At 44.4% G+C, this 19381-nt stretch overlaps 1 protein-coding gene across 2 annotated transcripts in view; it reads right to left on the minus strand.

Moving 5' to 3' along the window:
* The window catches only part of LRRC49 (leucine rich repeat containing 49), a 183011-nt gene that overhangs the window by 114763 nt on the left and 48867 nt on the right, over positions 1 to 19381 (minus strand). For both annotated transcript variants that reach the window (XM_073618837.1, XM_073618836.1), the window contains exon 7: positions 12262 to 12328. In XM_073618837.1, coding sequence (XP_073474938.1) covers positions 12262 to 12328 — 67 coding nt within the window. The remainder of the gene's footprint in view (positions 1 to 12261; positions 12329 to 19381) is intronic.

A 19381-nucleotide genomic window follows, 5' to 3' on the forward strand; every position in this document is an offset into this window, starting at 1 on the left:
GACGTTTTAGGGGGCGTGGTCACTGGGTGATGTTGACCACGCCCCCTAAAACGTCACAGTCCCAGCATGCCCAGGGACTGTGACATCAAAAGGGGGCGGGGTCTCCGCCTATATAAGTCACAACGCAGCCCTCGGAGAGCAGTCCAGCCGGAGAGAGCGTCGTGTCAACATCTGGAGAAGAGAAGAGAAGAGAAGAAGCCCAGAAGCCCAGGAGTCCGGACCTCTGCTGGCAAGAGAGCTACCTGAAGACAGCAGAGGAGCCGGCCGAAGAACTGGAACACCAGGAGAAGAACCAACCGGACGCCGGGAGAAGATGAAGCGCAGGGACCCCCGAAGCCGGAATAAGACCCCCGAAGCCGGAGGAAGATCTCCCCCCCCCGGAGCTGTTTAATAAAATATTTTAAAAACCTGTGTAGTGTGTTTTATTACACTTTTTCCCTAGGTGAATGGGTAGGGGTACCATGTACCCCATACTCATTCACATAGGGTGGGGGGCCGGGATCTGGGGGCCCCCTTACATCTGTTGGCAACTTTCCTACCTGATTCACCACAAAGCGAGCTAATAATTGATCGCATTCATCGCCTGCCAAAACCGCCTCACCTGCCTGAAACCATCCCGAGAGACACCATTGTCTGCATCCATTTCTTCCACGTAAAAGGAAAAATTTATGAGAGCTGCCAGAAACACTGCGGATTATCCACAACAATACACCAACTTCTCCTTCTAGGATGATCTCTCAAAATTCACAATGCAGCAACGCAAAAATCTAGCAACAATCACGAAACCTCTGAGGAACCATCAAATCCCATAAAAGTGGGGCCACCCGGTGAAGCTCATTATCACGAAAGATAACAATTCCTACACCATTAGATCTCTGGAAGAAGGTCTAATGCCGCGTACACACGGTCGGACTTTCTATCCTACTTGGTCCGGCACACTTTCCGACGGACTTTGTCCGCCAGGTGCGCCGGACTTTAAAACGGACGGACTTGCCCACACACGACCGGACTTTCCGGCGGGCTAAGTCCGCCCGTCTTTCCGACGGACTTTCGTCGGAGTTACGGCGGACTTTCAGAATGAACGGACTTGCCCACACACGGACAAGTCCGTTCATTTTGAACGTGACTCAGGTGCGACGGGACTAGAAAAGGATGTCAATCTTGCCGCTTTTATCGGCGAGATTGACACCTTGCGAGCCCCGTCGCGGGGCATACCAGGCCCTTAGGTCTGGTATGGATTATAAAGGGAACCCCCTACGCCGAAAAAAACGGCGTGGGGTCCCCCCTAAAATCCATACCAGACCCCGATCCGAGCACGCAGCCTGGCCGGTCAGGAAAGGGGGTGGGGACGAGCGAGCGCCCCCCCCTCCTGAACCGTACCAGGCCGCATGCCCTCAACATGGGGGGGTGGGTGCTTTGGGGGAGGGGGGCGCCCTGCGGGGCCCCCCCCTCCCCCAAAGCACCTTGTCCCCATGTTGATGAGGACAAGGGCCTCTTCCCGACAACCCTGGCCGTTGGTTGTCGGGGTCTGCGGGCGGGGGCTTATCGGAATCTGGGAGCCCCCTTTAATAAGGGGGCCCCCAGATCCCGGCCCCCCACCCTATGTGAATGAGTATGGGGTACATGGTACCCCTACCCATTCACCTAGGGAAAAAGTGTAATAAAACACACTACACAGGTTTTTAAAATATTTTATTAAACAGCTCCGGGGGGGGGAGATCTTCCTCCGGCTTCGGGGGTCTTCTTCCGGCTTCGGGGGTCCCTGCGCTTCATCTTCTCCCGGCGTCCGGTTGGTTCTTCTCCCGGTGTTCCAGTTCTTCGGCCGGCTCCTCTGCTGTCTTCAGGTAGCTCTCTTGCCAGCAGAGGTCTGGACTCCTGGGCGGGGTCTCCGCCTATATAAGTCACAACGCAGCCCTCGGAGAGCAGTCCAGCCGGAGAGAGCGTCGTGTCAACATCTGGAGAAGAGAAGAGAAGAGAAGAAGCCCAGAAGCCCAGGAGTCCGGACCTCTGCTGGCAAGAGAGCTACCTGAAGACAGCAGAGGAGCCGGCCGAAGAACTGGAACACCAGGAGAAGAACCAACCGGACGCCGGGAGAAGATGAAGCGCAGGGACCCCCGAAGCCGGAATAAGACCCCCGAAGCCGGAGGAAGATCTCCCCCCCCCGGAGCTGTTTAATAAAATATTTTAAAAACCTGTGTAGTGTGTTTTATTACACTTTTTCCCTAGGTGAATGGGTAGGGGTACCATGTACCCCATACTCATTCACATAGGGTGGGGGGCCGGGATCTGGGGGCCCCCTTATTAAAGGGGGCTCCCAGATTCCGATAAGCCCCCGCCCGCAGACCCCGACAACCAACGGCCAGGGTTGTCGGGAAGAGGCCCTTGTCCTCATCAACATGGGGACAAGGTGCTTTGGGGTGGGGGGCCCCGCAGGGCGCCCCCCTCCCCCAAAGCACCCACCCCCCCATGTTGAGGGCATGCGGCCTGGTACGGTTCAGGAGGGGGGGGGGCGCTCGCTCGTCCCCACCCCCTTTCCTGACCGGCCAGGCTGCGTGCTCGGATCGGGGTCTGGTATGGATTTTAGGGGGGACCCCACGCCGTTTTTTCGGCGTAGGGGGTTCCCTTTATAATCCATACCAGACCTAAGGGCCTGGTATGCCCCGCGCTCGCCGCAATAGGAAAATGTGTTTTTCCTATTGCAGCGAGCGCGAGATGCAATACCCTGCCCTCGTGTCGTATCTGGTCCGTCGGACCAGCATACACACGAGCGGGCTTTCCGTCGGACCAGCACACACACGAGCGGACTTTCCGCCCGAAACTGAGTCCGGCGGAAAGATTTAAAACTTTTTTCAAATCTAGGTCCGGCGGGCTTTTGGGAAAAAGTCCGCCGGAAAAGTCCGCCGGCGCCTACACACGGGCGGATTGTCCGGCACACTCTGGTCCGCCGGACCAAGTATGCCGGAAAGTCCGACCGTGTATACGCGGCATTACACTACTCCGGCAGTGGAATATCCTGGAACCACAGGAACAGCGTCAGCCTCGAGAGAACCGCTCACAACGCAATACCAACTGGGAAGACCTGGACCCTCCAGATGACATGACCACCTGAATCAGATATGCTTTGATACGCGACTCAGTTTGCCCTGGATTGCTCGAATGAGCTCAGTTCATTTGTTAAAACACCCCAAATATTTGACGCGGTATCCACCGCGCAGGCAGAGTTCTGCATTTTCTTCTTTAAAATTCTGTTCTGAACCACCGTTCTGTTTTTTTTCCTCTCTCGTTCTGGTATTTTTGCTATATGCACTATTTGCTGTAGACTTTACAATTGTTCTCTCTTTGTTCCATATAAACCACCCCCAAGCGCAGACACCAGCAGGAAGATCCTGCTAGCTGAACCGTAACAGACCCTAGAACTCTCAAAAAGTCAGTAACTCTTCTTCACTACATCCTATACACAACAATACTGCCAACCTAGCTCTCCTAATACGTGACTCCCCCCAGAACCACCATGCCTTTTAGAATCACATCCCTGAACGCAAAGGGCCTGAACCATCCAGGAAAAAGACACTTTCTGGTCAGACACCCGTACACTTTACTGCGATGTGCTTTGTGTCCAGGAGACACACTTTAGCCAAACGCAAGCGCCTTCCATCTCACACAAAAATTTCCCACACTTGTTTATGGCAAACGCACCTACCAAACCAAAGGAGTGTTGATAGCTGTCAAAGACACTGTAGCCTTCAAACTACTGAATCTTAATACGGATAAGCAAGGCAGATTTATAATACTAGTTTGCAAAATAAATAAATCTCATTCCTTAACAAAATATGGAAAAAAGTGACAAAATTAAAAACAAGGCAGAGTCATTCTCTGCGGTGACTTTAACCTAGTTCCGGATGCTACTACTGATGTGAAAGGTCCTACAACGAAAAAACCCTGAACATCAACGCCTCTAACCTTCCTGCATTCAAACGAGCTCTATGACATCTGGAGATCAGCACCCCCCGGAGCGAGACTTTACTTTTTTTTCGAAGCCACACTGTACCTACTCTAGAATTGATTTATTTCTAGGAGATAAACAGCTACTACAATATGCCATTGCTTCAGAAATCCACACCACAACATGGTCAGACCATGCGCCCATCTCAATAACACTGGGGGAAAAGCAAGAAAGCGCTACCTTTAATAATTGGCGCAACGACCCATACCTAATGTCACTTCCTGACATCTACACCCAGATTCAACAACATCTGAAAGACCTCTTTCACCTAAACGAACGGTCAGCGACCCGTTTATAGTATGGGCTTCTCACAAAGCCTTTATAAGAGGTGTTCTAATCAAGATTAGCTTGCGGGCAAAACGCCAAAGGACGCAGCAGCTTACAAACCTATAAGATACCATAAAAAGCCTGGAAATCACCAACAAAAAAGACCCACAACCATCCACTAGTAACAAACTCTGGCAAGCCAGGAGCGAACTTAGATCCCTCCTCAATGGCAATCATGCTAAAATTTTGCTCAAAATGCGAGCCAATTTTTATGCCCACGGCAATAGGGCCGGCAAATTAATGGCATCGCTGATCAAAAAACGAAAAATCAAGCATAAAATTCCATACATTTTACACCCCACCCACGGCAATAAAATGTTTCACCCGCGGAACATTGAAAACACTTTTAAAGAGTACTATGGAAAGTTGTACAACTTAAAAGATGACCCCTCGGTGAAACAACCTACAATATCAAACACTGATAGCTTTCTAGCCTCCCTACACTTTGAGGAACAACTGTCAACCCTCAATGCTCCATTTACTATCAAAGAACTCACCCATGCAATCTCATTTCTTCCCAGTGGCAAAGCCCCGGGTCCAGATGGGTTCTCTGCCGAATATTACAAATCATTTTCCAATATTCTGACTCCTCACCTATGTCACATATTCAATACTGCTGCGTCCTCAGGCGAATTTCCCTCCGAAATGTTATCAGCCACTATAATTCCATTACCTAAACCAGGGAAGGAGCCAGTATCACCACAAAACGCTTGCCGAATTTCGCTACTGAACACCGATCTCAAGATATATGCGAAATTGGTGACCCAGAGATTGGCACCACTTATGCCAAACATTATCCACCCAGATCAAGTAGGCTTCACTATGGGCAGACAGGCACCCGACACCACTAGGAAAATCAAATCTTATACACCTTTCTAAATCTAATAAAATTCCTGCAATCTTTGTAGCGCTAGACGCCGAAAAGGCGTTTGACCGGATTCATTCGCGCTACTTAACAAAAACGCTTACTAAATTTGGATTCCAAGGTAACATATTAAAAGCCATTCTAGCCCAGTACTCTTCCCCCTCAGCCTGTATATTCACAGATGGTACCCGCTCTGAACCCTTTAAAATCACCAATGGTACTAGGCAAGGGTGTCCCCTCCCCTATTATATTCACACTCATGATGGAACCGTTGGCCCAAACCATTCATAATAATATATCATGTCAAGGCATTCAAGTAGCGGACCAAAATTATAAAATCACACTATTTGCAGATGATATCATCCTTACTCTCACGAAACCGGCTTCTTTCCTCCCAGCGATGTGCGACATTCTTGACAAATTTAACGCATGCTCCTTTTACAAAGTTAACAAATCAAAATCCAATATCTTACAAGCAGGTGTAGCAAATCCCATAAAAAAGAAACTACAATCCAAAAGTCCATTTTAATGGGTACCCTCCTCTATGCCCTATTTAGGCATTTCCCTAACCATACCAACTAATAATCTGTTCTCACACAACTTCACCCCATTCCTAAACACTTGTAAACAAGATCTGCAGAAGATCAGCAAACAGCACCTATCATGGGCAGGTAGAGTTGCAGCGTTTAAAATGTCCACCCTTCCAAAACTATTATATCTATACAGAGCAATACCAATAGTCACCCCTGACACATTCTTCAAATCCCTACAAAGCATGCTGTGATCCTACATTTGGTCACATAAAAAAACCACGTTGTCCTCACTCCGTAACTATCTGACTGAAAAAAGCAGGTGGCATGGGACTCCCCGATGTGAAAGATTACTACGTAGCGGTACTTCTAGACCAAATTCGCCATTGGTTCACCCCCACGTTGGGTAAGCAATGGAGACACATAGAACAATCCTTTATAACCAAAGGTGATTTGGGTACACTACTCCTAGCTGACTGGGTAACCCAAACAGAATACCACATTAATCACCCAACAATTATGGCTGCCCTCAGGGCATGGAAATATTTTGTCTCCAATATCCAGGGTGTAACATGTTACACGAAGATCCCGATTAAATTGGCAATATTCCAATTTATCATCCCAGATCTCTCTTTAAATTCCTGGACAGACCTCAGGAAGGAAAAACTTTCCGCGGTAACTCAGGACAATAAGCTTCCTTATCACTCATTGCAAGCACGGTACAATCTATCGCAGAAAAGTAATTTCACTTATAGACAATTGGCTTCCTACACGACACAGAAAGCTGTCCCCTACTGAGATTGCCTAAAAAAGTGTGGGAGTTTTTATTCTCCACTTTGCTAGCATTAAAAGGAATATCTCTGTTCTATACACTCATTCGTGACAAGGGCACGTTCACTAAAGTTTCAGCCCTCAAACGCTGGGGAACACAACCTTTTCTGACCAACAATGGCGCCAAGCCATCCACTATAATCATACCGCTTCTAAAAGCATCAACTATTGGGAACTTTCTCAAAAGCTTCATCTATGTTGTACCTAACCCCGGTCCAAATGTACAAATTTGCAAACATAGATGATAACATGTTGGCGAGGCTGCTCACATACAGGCTCATTGATACATATACTTTGGGAATGTCCTCATATATTCCCTTCTGGAAGAAAGTATTTGTGTTCATATCAGACCTCACTGGTCTTATACTAAAACCCTCCCTTCCACTAGCAATCCTTAGCTTAGAAATCACCAACATACCAACTAAGTTCAGAAACATTATAATGCACATTCTATTCACTGCCAGATTAATGATATCGAGAAAATGGAGACAATCCACGCTTCCTAACATATCTGATGTCAAGACACACCTCAAAATAATTAAAGAGTATGAACACTACTCCACCTTACGATCGGCTCCACTGGGAAATTTAGGAAATCTTGGGAGCCGTGGATCCAACTCCAGAACAATGTCAGTTAGAAATACTCTACTGTAAGTGACCTTACTGTGCACCCTTCTTGTAACATTCAGACTGCATAACCTGTTGAGATTACTAATAATTTTTTTTTATTGGATGGAATACGAAAATATTGTCTGTCATACATATCTTTGGTTTTCCAAATTATTACATACTGTCAAAATGTTAACCTTCATATATCATTGCAATTGTAAAGTGTTGTTAAACTTTATGAAAAATCAAAAAAAACAACAACAAAAAAAAAAACTGACCACACTAAGGCCCCACTCACACCTGAGCATTTTGTAGCTTGAGGGGGGAAAAAAAAAAAAAAAAATCAATTATTCTCCATGGAGATGGTTCACATCTCCACTCCAAAAAGCCTGAAGTCAGAAGCTCCAAAACGCCTGAAGCTCAAACAAGTTCCAGGAACTTTTTTTTTTTTTTTTTTTTTTTAGGCAGATTTGGGCGTTTTTCTGCTTTTTACATTGGTGACCTTTTGACCTGTACAAAATCGCAGCAAAATCGTGCGACTTTCTGCCTGAAAAGGCTACGCTCAGGTGTGAATGGGGCCTACAGCCTCGTACACACGATTGGATTGTTGACCAACAAGACCGTGGAATTTTGTCCGAAGGGCATTAGCCCAAACTGTCTTGCATACACACGGCCACACAATTGTTGGCCAACAATTACGAACGTAGTGACGTACTACGTGGTTTTTCAGCTTTTTAGCGCCACCCTTTGGGTTCCTTCTGCTAATTTCGTGTTAGTAGAAGTTTGGTGAGTGTTGATTCGCTTTTCATTTAGGGCTTTTCAGTTCGCTCTTTTCATGTCGTGCTTTTCAGTTCATTTCTGAATGGCCGTTCGTCAACCAGACATGTTGCAGAATTGGAGGAGATAACGTGTTATTTATTATTGGCCTTGGAGTTATTGCTTTGACATTTTTTTGGTTGAATAATGATTTGATTTGTTATATTTTCTAAAATTTTGGATGCACAGAATGCACTTTTTGGTAAGTTCTATTGGCAGATAACACGTCTAATTTTATTTGTTTTATTTTTTTAACGCACAATAAAAAAATTGTGGCGAATAATACTTGGCTATGTGTTTTACTTCAAAATGACAGTTTGGGAGTAGGCAGTTACATTTTAAAAAATACAATGTAAAATTAACAAGGGACAGCAACATACAGTAGTTGTATCTTTGATCTTAAAAACTATGGGATAATGATGCTGTGGTAACTTGCCCAAATAAAAAAAAAAAAAAAAAAAAAAAAAAAAAAAAGCATAAAAAGCATTATTCTTGATATCACTAGAAAAAAAAAAAAAAGCCTTTGAAAATTCGTTTGCAATAACTCCATCAGTATCACCAGCAAAGCAGCTTCATTATTATCCCATTAAAGAAGAAGAGAATTGTGCGCTGCATTTGGAGATTTCATAATTTGCCACATCACGAATGTTAATTCTCCATTACGAACGCTAGTTTACAAGACCGACCGCTTCTGGCTCGTCCTTGCTTCCGAGCATGCGCATTTGTACTTTGGACTTTTGTCTAACGGACTTGTGTACACACGCTCGGAAAATCCGACAACACACATTTGTCTGCGGAAAATTTGAAAACCTGCTATCCAACATTTGTTGGCGGAAAGTCAGACAACAATTGTCCGATGGAGCATACACACGGTTGGATTTACCACCAACAGCCTGTCATTGAACATTTCCCGTCGGAAAGTCAGATCGTGTGTACGGGTCTTTAGGCCTCATGCACGCTGGATGTTTTAACAGCTGCTGTTTTTGGCTTCAGGTGTTTTTTTTCTGCAGCAAGTAAACTCCCCAGCATGTTATCCTATGGGTCCATGCACACATTGGCTGTTATCAGCATTTTTTGACAGGGGCGTTTTATGGCTGGAAAAAAAACCCAGAACTAGTGGGTTTTAAGAAGAGTTTTTCAGCTGCAAAAATGCTCTAACTGATAATAGCTTAAAAACGCTAAAAATGCTAAAACAAAACAAAAAAAAAAAAAAACGCTGAAAAGCACAGCTATACTGCATTTATCAGCATTTTGAGCCATAAGCGTTTGTGGGAGTATAGTGTTGCTAACGAAAAAAAATAAAATAAATAAAAAAAAATAAAAAAAAAAAAAAGCTAAAAAACGCTACTACAAAAGCGCCACTGCAAAACTCATTCTACAGCTAATGCTGCTGGCATTTTTTTAGAAGATCCAGTGTACATGAGGCCTTAACAGGAGAACACACTGTGGTCAGTTCTCCAGCTATGCTGGATGTGCTCTCCTCCAACAATCAGACTTGTCCTGACCCAACCCCCCCCCCCCCCCCCCCCCCGCTGCACAGCCATTCACTGGGAAGCTCTGTATACTGCTGATTCTCCTCCCCCAGCTCTTATGCAGCTGAGATCAGAGGGAATGTAATCACTTAAAAAAAAAAAAAAAAGGGGAAAAAATCATTTATAATGTATTTTTATATCTATACAAACATGTTTTGCTTTCATTTCTATTTTAAACTGAATGGGTTGTTTTATAAGGTGATCATTTTCAATCACTTTAACCAATCAGTGACCATAGGTCACTGTTTTTACCCAGCCAAAAGGGGGAATTTGCATTTAAATACTACACCACAACCACAAACCAACACTTAGCTTGTGGTCACTGCACGGACCCATGGTCTATGCCGAGCTGGACCAAATTTTACCAGTTTTAGTAAATCAATCCAAACTGCCACACTGCAAAGCCAAGACTCAAGGCTGGGGCATATATACTTACCCAAGCTGCTGCCATGTTCGTTTGGAGGCGAGCGGTTGTAGAGCCGTAAAAACGCAAATGAATTGCCTCTTATTACCTCTGATCTGCTGCCTGTGTGAACCCAGCCAGCCTATTGACCAGAAAGTCAGAAAATCTAATAAACATTTAATCTCAAACTTGAAATTCATTTTATTTACTACATCCCTGTATCTGCACCTGCCCTGATGGCAAGTCTGCACCATTTACAAAGGTAACAGCAGAAAAGAAAAACGATTTTTTTGTTTCTTTATACATTAGTGTATTTAACCTTTAGGCATATCTTTAAGGAAATTAAAGATCAGGGTTTTCACCATGTATGGTTTCACATAATAAGACAGGAGGCAGTTGTGACAATGTTATGCTAGGTAGCAGACATACTCTGTTGTCTTGAAGGAAATGCAAAGATTGGGGTTTTCACCGTGTATACATAGTGAGCATAACATGGCCACAACTGCCTGTTGTCTTATTACATGAAACATCTATGTAGTCAGGAACAGAAACTATAAAATTCACAATGGTGCCAAATTAGGGATTATTCTTTTAGAAACAAAAAAGGTGCCACTGAAGAAAAAAGCACCAAGTACTTTTAGAGCTACTTTTTCTGATAGCAGTGACACCTTAAAATGTGTGTTTTATACATTCATAGACATCCCATCGGGCCTAGAGTTAATGTAATTTTAGTTTTCAGGGTTTTTTTTCTAAAACCATCATCATGTCCTTGTAGAAACCCATCCATACCAAAACTGAAAATTTGTACCAAAAGAAAGACACTATATATAAATGCAGAGGACTTAAATGAGGGTTTTGCCTATTTACTGGCAATCTCTTTCCACAACTTCCTGGATTCCCTGCATGTTATGCAGCTTCTCCTCTGCTGTGTACTTTCAATTTCTAAGGACTATATATCCCATGGTACCTTGCTGCCTTCAAGCAGTGATTCTGTACTGACTCCGCCTCCTGAAACTCCTTCTCTAAACACCTCTGTGGTTTACAAGGTAGGCTCTGTTGACAGAAGCCTGCTTAGAGGTTACATCCCCAGTGCCTTCCAGGGAGATATTGGCTATACGTTGTGAGATCTCATGAGATCAAGGAAAAAGGATTTTTTTTCCCCCTCAGATGACTGGACATGTGCCAGACCTGGTGGTGACTTCATCTATAGGCCGGCATAACACAAAATGCAGAAGATGCTGGCCACCGATATTGTCAGCTTTAAATTTGGTAGTGCAGTTTTCCCAGATTGGGCCCCTAGGCAACATCAGGAGGTTAGAAGAGCGCATTGGATGAGGCAAGCAATAACAGTTCAAATGTATTTAGATCAGAAGGCAGGACATCACAGTGTAGGTCCAGGATCTGCAAGGATCCCAACTAGCAGCAACTGACTCAACCTTTCAGCAACTCTCTTCTTACTGAAGATTGAGAGCTGAGTGATCAGCAGACTTTGATTGCTCAGCTCTTGGTGTAGAGACGGCAGGGACAGATGCAGTTGGGATCAGTGCTGCAGCCATCTAGGGGAGTATGATTGATTGTTATTTTTGATTCCCACATTTCCCTTTTAAGAACGAGTGGTGCAGCAGCTTGTCCATTCCCTAATTCATCAATGGGTAAACATAATAATAACAGTAGGAGAACACATCTAATTGTATCACCTTACATCAATGTATGCTCAGTAAGCCCAAACTGAAAATAGCTCACCTTTAAGGTTGGTTGGGTCAAACTATATAGTGTACTATGGCATGCAAGCTTAGTATATTTTGCTAGTATTGAGGTGTTGACTTAGCAGATTCCTCAACTGCATCCCCAAATTTAGCAATATAAGCAAATGGGGTAAATACTCTCCAATACTGTCACCAGGTTAATGTAGGAGAAGCTTCATTGCAAAACACATTTTGTGTGCCGCAGCCAACCCTGAAGGCGAGTGCTTTTCGATTTGGGTTTACTAAATGCTCATTGATCTCAGGGGTTATGTTTGGATGTGTTGTACTGTTTGACATGTCTAAATGACCAGGATAGGATCGTTCTCCACAACCAAAGTAAAGTCGTACTGTAAGCTCTGTTCATCTGTAACCTGTAACTTTCTGCAGTGATCAATTCTGAGTGAATCCTGGGTATTGTATTCCACTGGGTTCATTTACCTTTAACTTGCCCCAAGCATGGGTACTTAAAACTCATTAACAGTTTCCAGGCTCTAGAGTTTCATATTTCCTTGGTGGTACTCAGAGAAGATACTTTATTCATTTGTAGGTCAGTATGACTATAATAGCATTTGGCAGACGTCCTGACAGTTGAAACAATACCTGATTTCCATGTAAGTCCAAGACATCAAGATTTTTAAGGCATTCCAAATTTGTTATTTTCTGAATTCTGAAAAACAAAAAGTTATCAAATTCGTTGTAAAGACATAAAATTAAAGAACCTGAACACTGAGATATAGATATAGATATAGATATAGAAGCTTCCATTGTCTCCTTTTTCTGTAAGCTGTACAGCAGAGCTCATTACTTTACATCACAGATCAGATTCAGGACTGTTAAATTCACATTGACAGAGGATGTCTGAAGGACACTACAAAGTTTTCAGTAGCCAAACCTTTAACAAGTACTTGAGTTCATCAAGTTACCATAATGTGACAGCCAAGAGTGTGAGCTGCTCCTAAGTATGTACTGCAGTTTTCGGTCCATAAAAGCAGCTTTTAAAATATACATTTACACTGAAATTATTTTCTTACATTGAGACATTTATTTTAGTTGGCTTTGTTAATGCTGATAATTGTATGCATGTGCTGTTCCTTTTCAACTCCATCACACATACCTTTGGACAGCAACCAAGACGAAGGAATTTATATGCTAAGAGCAGCTAAATGATCAAAAAGGCGCCTGATTCTCATAAACACACTATCAAATATTAGTAATTATACAGCATATAAAACCTGTAGAAAAAAAACAGATTTATGAATCACTTTCAGGATGACAATTTCATCTTAAGCATTTATGCTATGAATATTTTCAAGAAGCATAAAATTGTGTGCATAAACGACCGTAGAAAACTTTTAAATTGTGAGCAATTATGAAATGGAACTGTCATTTTAAACATATAAAAGTTCTGCCTGATAACCGTAACCTATCTACGTTTCTGTTATTACCTTTACTACTCAGAAAACCATTGATTGTGCTTTAGTTTAATTTCACTTTGCTAAAAAAGGCCTTAAAGTTTTTGTAAATCCTTCCATATACCCAGCGAAGTGATGAGCCTCAGGTAAAACAGAGATGAAATCTTCCCACATAAATTGTACCTGTTTATCTGCAGTTTTCTCTACATCTAAAGTGCATAATTTATACACCTTGCCTGAGCTTTCAAAAAGCAGGGGGTGGGGAGCTGGCATTACACTCTGCAGAGCTCAGTGAGAGCCGATTGGAGGGAAGGGACACTTCCCCCTTTCACACAGCACACAGGAAAAGAGCTGAGGTTGTCACACACAGGCTGTGTGCTGGAACTCCTTCCCCTGTCCCCTTTTTACCTCCTGGTGTCAGGAAAACCTGTCAGAATCTGATTAATTTAGATAGCAGTACAATGAGGCAGCAGACAGAAATGACACTTAGGAGATTTACTAAAACTGATGCACCCAGAATCTGGTGCAGCTGTGCATAGTAACCAATCAGCTTCTAGGTTTTATTGTCAAAGCTTCATTAAACGAGTTGAAGTTAGAAGCCGATTGGTTAATTTGCACAGCTGCACCAGATTTTGTGTGCTCCAGTGCTAGTAAATCTCCCCATTAGTGCTCTGGATTGAAACAAGTACACGTTATAGAGGGGTAAGCTTTGTTCATGTCTGTGGTTTACATCCACTTTACCTTCTGGTACACCCATCTGCCTACCCTACCCTTTTTTAGTGTCCCTAAAGTATATATTCACACAAAATATTTATATAGTTTTGGATAGAGTGGAGAAGGTTTTATACTCCTATCAGGTTTTTATTGCACTACAACAAGAACAGAGGTCGCACCAGCCGTGCACATTACCTTTGTAAACCTTTTATTAAAAAAAAAAAAAAAACCCACAGGTTTACTGCTTCAGGGGAATCCCAATATTTCCCTCATTTGAGGTCAGTGACAATTTTTTCACTACACAGAAAGTAAGAGAAAATCTGCTGCAGAGACACACACAGAGAGGCAGCAATTAAAAGCTGGCTCTAGTTTCCTCCTACTCTGATAGGAAAAAAAACAAAAAAATTCTGTGTGACAGTGTGAGGTCAAAAATGTAAAATCCTATTTTTTGCATTCATTTTTAATTCCTGTTATTTCTAGCCTACTCCAATTAATCTTAATGATTTTAAAGTTTGTAAACTTACTTTGTAAAGATCCCCACACATTGACTTCCTTGAAAACTGTGATATATCCTCATTATCCCCTGTGGGCAGTGGCGGCCTGTCAATAGGGGGAATAGGGGGCACATGGGTGCTGCCCCCCCCCCCCCCCCCCAAGCTAGTCATAAAAAAAAGAAGGGGTCCTTTAAGTGTGTCCAGGCACACAGCTGTCTATGGGATGCTTTTACACCTTGCTATCAGCTGATTGCAACTGGGAGGCTGATTTCTTTGTGTTTAAGGAGTGTTCGGGGTGCAAGCGATGCACCAGCAAACACTCCCACTCTACAATGATTTGTTCCTTTGGCTCCTTTGCTGTGTTTGATTGGCAGGGACCGGGGGACGGTGGGTGGTGCTTTTTGCGGCACCGCTGCGTCACTTTCGGTTTGCCGGCCACCTGTTACTCTGCTGTGGAGCTGAATGTGCGCGTGGTGGATTAAGGAAGGCCTGAGCAGCGTGATTCCGGCTAACGTTAAGTTCCTGCTCTGAGGGCCTCAGGCTCAATCTTCTTCACTCATTCTCTGTTTCTAGACTAGTCTCTGACACTGACAGCCACCTCTCTGCGCACACTTCCCTGCGCTTCTCAGTCATTCTCCACTCAGACTGGGCCAGGGCAGATGATCGCGCGGCTGGACTGGAGCATTAGGGTGACATTTTGGGGATTTATGCCATGTCCAATAAGGAGGGGTCACTTGTCAGTCATTCTGGAGTGTGTGTGTGTGTGTGTGTGTGTGTGTGTGTGTGTGTGTGTGTATGTATATGTGTGTGTGTATATACACACACACACACACACACACACACACACACACACACACACACACACACATACACACACACACTACATAATATACACAAATTGTGAGTACATCTGTCCTGTGTATACAGCTATATACACCCACCTTCTTCCTTCCTATATACAGAGACCTTCCTCCATCATCATTGACTGTAGATATACATCATCTGTCCTGTTACTCTATATAGAGCTGTATACAGGACAGATGATGTATATCTGCAGTCAGTGATGATGGAGGAAGGTCTCTATATACAGGAAGGAAGGCGAGTATATATATAGCTGTATAGCACCGCCCCAATCCGCCTCCACCCGCCTGCCATCTCTCACTGCAGAGTCGGTATATATACCCTGATCTGCGAGGCTGAGCTATATACCCCGATCTGTAATGCTGAGCTGTAATCCCTAATCCATGAGGCTGGGGCTGTATGCTCCTGTCCCGTGATGCTGGGGCTGTATGCTCCTGTCCCGTGATGCTGGGGCTGTATGCTCCTGTCCCGTGATGCTGGGGCTGTATACTCATGACACTATGGGTGGAAGCAAGTGGAATACAGGGGATGGAGTGGGTGGATTCTATAAAGAATGGGGCTTTTGAGAAGTGGGAGGGGTGAAAAAGGAAGGGCAGGGTCTGGTGCCCCACCATCCTAAAACTTTACCAGCCGCCACTGCCTGTGAGTAAGCACTGCTGTGTCATAGACTGTACAGAGCCTGCCTTCTAAACTACAGAGGTGCTGAGAGGAAGAGTTTCAGGAGGCAGAGTCAGTACAGGCAACAAGGTATCATGAAATATATAGTCCTTGGAAATCAAAATTAAAGGGCAGAGGAGAAGCTGCAAATCATGCAGAGGGAGTCTAGGAAATTGTAGAAAGAGATGGCCAGCAGTCAGGCAGCACTCAACATGAAAGGAGATTTTTCAAGTGAGTTTATTATGGATTGTCAATAATAACAATGGTTTCTTTTGCTACTACAATGTGGATATTATGAAATGGAGTTATATGGTCACAACATACACTTTGTTTAATGTCAGAGATTTTACCTTTCCTGTGGCTGACAGATTTGCTGTATCCTTTAAAAAACAAAGGGCTTGCTTTGAAAGGCTTAAAGGGGTTGTAAACACTCATGGTTTTTCACCTTAACACATTCTATGTATTAAGGTGAAAAACCTTCTGTAGCGTTGCAGCCCCCCAGCCCCCAGTTTTACTTACCTGAACGCTGTCATCCTCCGTCCGGGAACAAGCACACCATCTCTAGCTGGTCTCTCATGTCCTGATTTAATAGATTGATAGCAGCGCAGCCATTGGCTCCCCCGGGGGGCGGGGCCAAGTCCTGCATTCTATGTAAAAGGACACAGATGCGAGACTCGGGACCGTGCCCGCATGGGTGTCCACCAAGGAAAGCGCTTCTCCAACGTGGACACTTGATGCTGGGAGGAGCCACCAATGCCGCTGAGGGACCCCAGAAGAGGAGGACCGGGGCCACGCTGTGTAAAAATAGGATTTTTACAACAGCTTACCTGTAAAATCCTTTTCTTGGAGTACATCACTGGACACAGAGGCTCATAGTAATTACTAAGTGGGTTATATCTCACCTTCAGGTACTCGACACTGGTGTAATCAGATGGGAAGTTTCCTCCCTATATAACCCCTCCTCTACAGGGAGTACCTCAGTTTTTGTAGCAAAGCAATAAGTAAGAGGGGTGGGAGCTTTGTGTCCCGTGTCCAAGAAAACGATTTTACAGGTAAGCGGTTATAAAAATCCTACTTTCTTTATCGTACATCACGGGACACAGAGGCTCATAGTAATTACTAAGTGGGATGTCCTAAAGCAATGCCTACTGAGGGGAGGGAGACACAAATAAAACACAGACCGCCATCAGACGTGAGGACCTACACTGCTGCCTGCAGTACAATGTGCCAAAAGCAGCATCCTCTTGCTGTCTTACATTCAACTGATAGAAATTAGTGAATGTATGTATAGACAACCAAGTAGCGGCCTTGTAAATCTGAGATATAAAGGCTTGGAAACGCACCGCCCATGAAGCGCTTACTGCCCTGGTAAAGTGCACTCTAATGCCCCGTACACACGGTCGGATTTTCCGATGGAAAATGTCCGATCGGAGCGTGTTGTCGGAAATTCCGACCGTGTGTGGGCTCCATCGGACATTTTCCATCGGATTTTCCGACACACAAAGTTGGAGAGCAGGAGATAAAATTTTCCGACAACAAAATCCGTTGTCGGAAATTCCGATCGTGTACACAAATCCGACGGACAAAGTGCCACGCATGCTCAGAATAAATAAAGAGATGAAAGCTATTGGCCACTGCCCCGTTTATAGTCCCGACGTACGTGTTTTACGTCACCGCGTTTAGAACGATCGGATTTTCTGACAACTTTGTGTGACCGTGTGTATGCAAGACAAGTTTGAGCCAACATCCGTCGGAAAAAATCCATGGATTTTGTTGTCGGAATGTCCGAACAAAGTCCGACCGTGTGTACGGGGCATAAGGAGGAAACCTTTTCTTCAAACCGCAAGCCTGAATAATAACTTGACGAATCATCACTAAAACAAGTTGATTTAGATGCTATCTGCCCTATCCTGGGACCTCCAGGTAGCACCACAAACATTTGTTTTCCGTATCTGAGCAGTCACTTCAGATAGGCCTTGACTGCTCTCACTACAAAGAGAGAGTGCAACCATTTTAATAGCCGATTTGAACGCTGCTGCAATTCTTATGCCCCGTACACACGGTCGGACTTTGTTCGGACATTCCGACAACAAAATCCTAGGATTTTTTCCGACGGATGTTGGCTCAAACTTGTTTTGTCTACACACGGTCGCACAAAGTTGTCGGAATTTCCGATCGCCAACCACGCGGTCACGTACACCACGTACGACGAGACTAGAAAAGGCCAGTTCAGAACCAAGCGCGGCACCCTTTGGGCTCCTTTTGTTAATCTCCTGTTAGTAAAAGTTTGGTGAGAGACGATTCGCGCTTTTTCAGACTCGTGGCTTTCAGATCGTTTTCCGCCGTTCAGTTTGTGCTTGTGGGTTTGTATCTGCTCTTCAGTGCGTGCAGCAAGTTCCGCGTGACTTTAATTAGTCATTGTATTCTTGTTCGTTCGTTCCTGTTTTTTCAGGTCGCTCTTCACAGGCCTTGCTGTTCTTCAGTGCGTTCTGTTACTTCGTTCTGAGCAGCCGACCGTTTTCTAGCCATGTTGCGTATGCGTACTCCTCGTAGAGTTCGTGCTGTGCGGGGGCTTGGTGTTGGGGTCCTGACCTTGACACAAGTCCAGTCCATGAACAGCGACCAATTGGTTGCTTCAGCGTGACCAGTTCTCTCATATGCCTTTGCTCCGTGAGATCCGTGAGAATAATCCTGATGATTTCAGGAACTTTCTCAGGATGACGGACCCCGTGTTTCACCGTCTGTTGGCTTCGCTGACCCCTTATATTAGCAGGCAGGATACCTGCATGAGGCAAGCCATCACTCCGGAGCAGAGGTTAGTCGCTACCCTGCGGTACTTGGCGACGGGGAGAAGCCTGCAGGACTTGAAGTTCTCAACAGGCATCTCCCCCCAGGCTCTGGGGATCATTATCCCAGAGACCTGTTCTGCCATCATCCAGGTCCTGCAGAAGGAGTATATGAAGGTAAGATTTTTATCCTTTAATATCACATTTTATTGTATTGAATGTTTGCTAATATATTGTATTTCTTTCCTCATTCCCTAATTACCATGATTGGAATATGCTGTGAATGTCCCCTTTGTTCTCATGCATGCTGGATTTTTATGTAATTATTATTTTAGGTCCTTCATACATATTTGCCCTTCAATAACCTCCCCAGCATGGTGTCTCCTGGCCTATATTCACCTCATGTAGTCACTTAACAATGTATTTTTTCTGCTCCATAGTAGTGCTTTACCCCAAACACCCCCTAAAATGTTTTGAAATGTTATTTTTGCTTTAAATTCTGGCAGAGTGCCAGAGACTTCTTTTTGGTGGTGTCCCCAAATAATTTTTAGTAACCCTCCCTCCCCCCAACTGCTAAGTCAGCTGATCCCAATTCTCTATCCTCAATCATCTATCTGCTGACTTTGCCAAACCCATACACACTATACCCATCTCTTTAGTGCTCAGATTTATGGATGAATTCCCCAAAGCATGTAGTGCAAGGGCCTGCCTGTATACTTTCAAATAGTACTGTTTAAAGTTTTTGTATCCTATTATTATCTTGCTAGGTAATAGCAGAATGTCCAAATGTGCTCAA

The sequence above is a fragment of the Aquarana catesbeiana genome, linkage group LG03 (genome assembly GCF_042186555.1).
Source record: "Aquarana catesbeiana isolate 2022-GZ linkage group LG03, ASM4218655v1, whole genome shotgun sequence".
Lineage (NCBI taxonomy): Eukaryota > Metazoa > Chordata > Amphibia > Anura > Ranidae > Aquarana > Aquarana catesbeiana.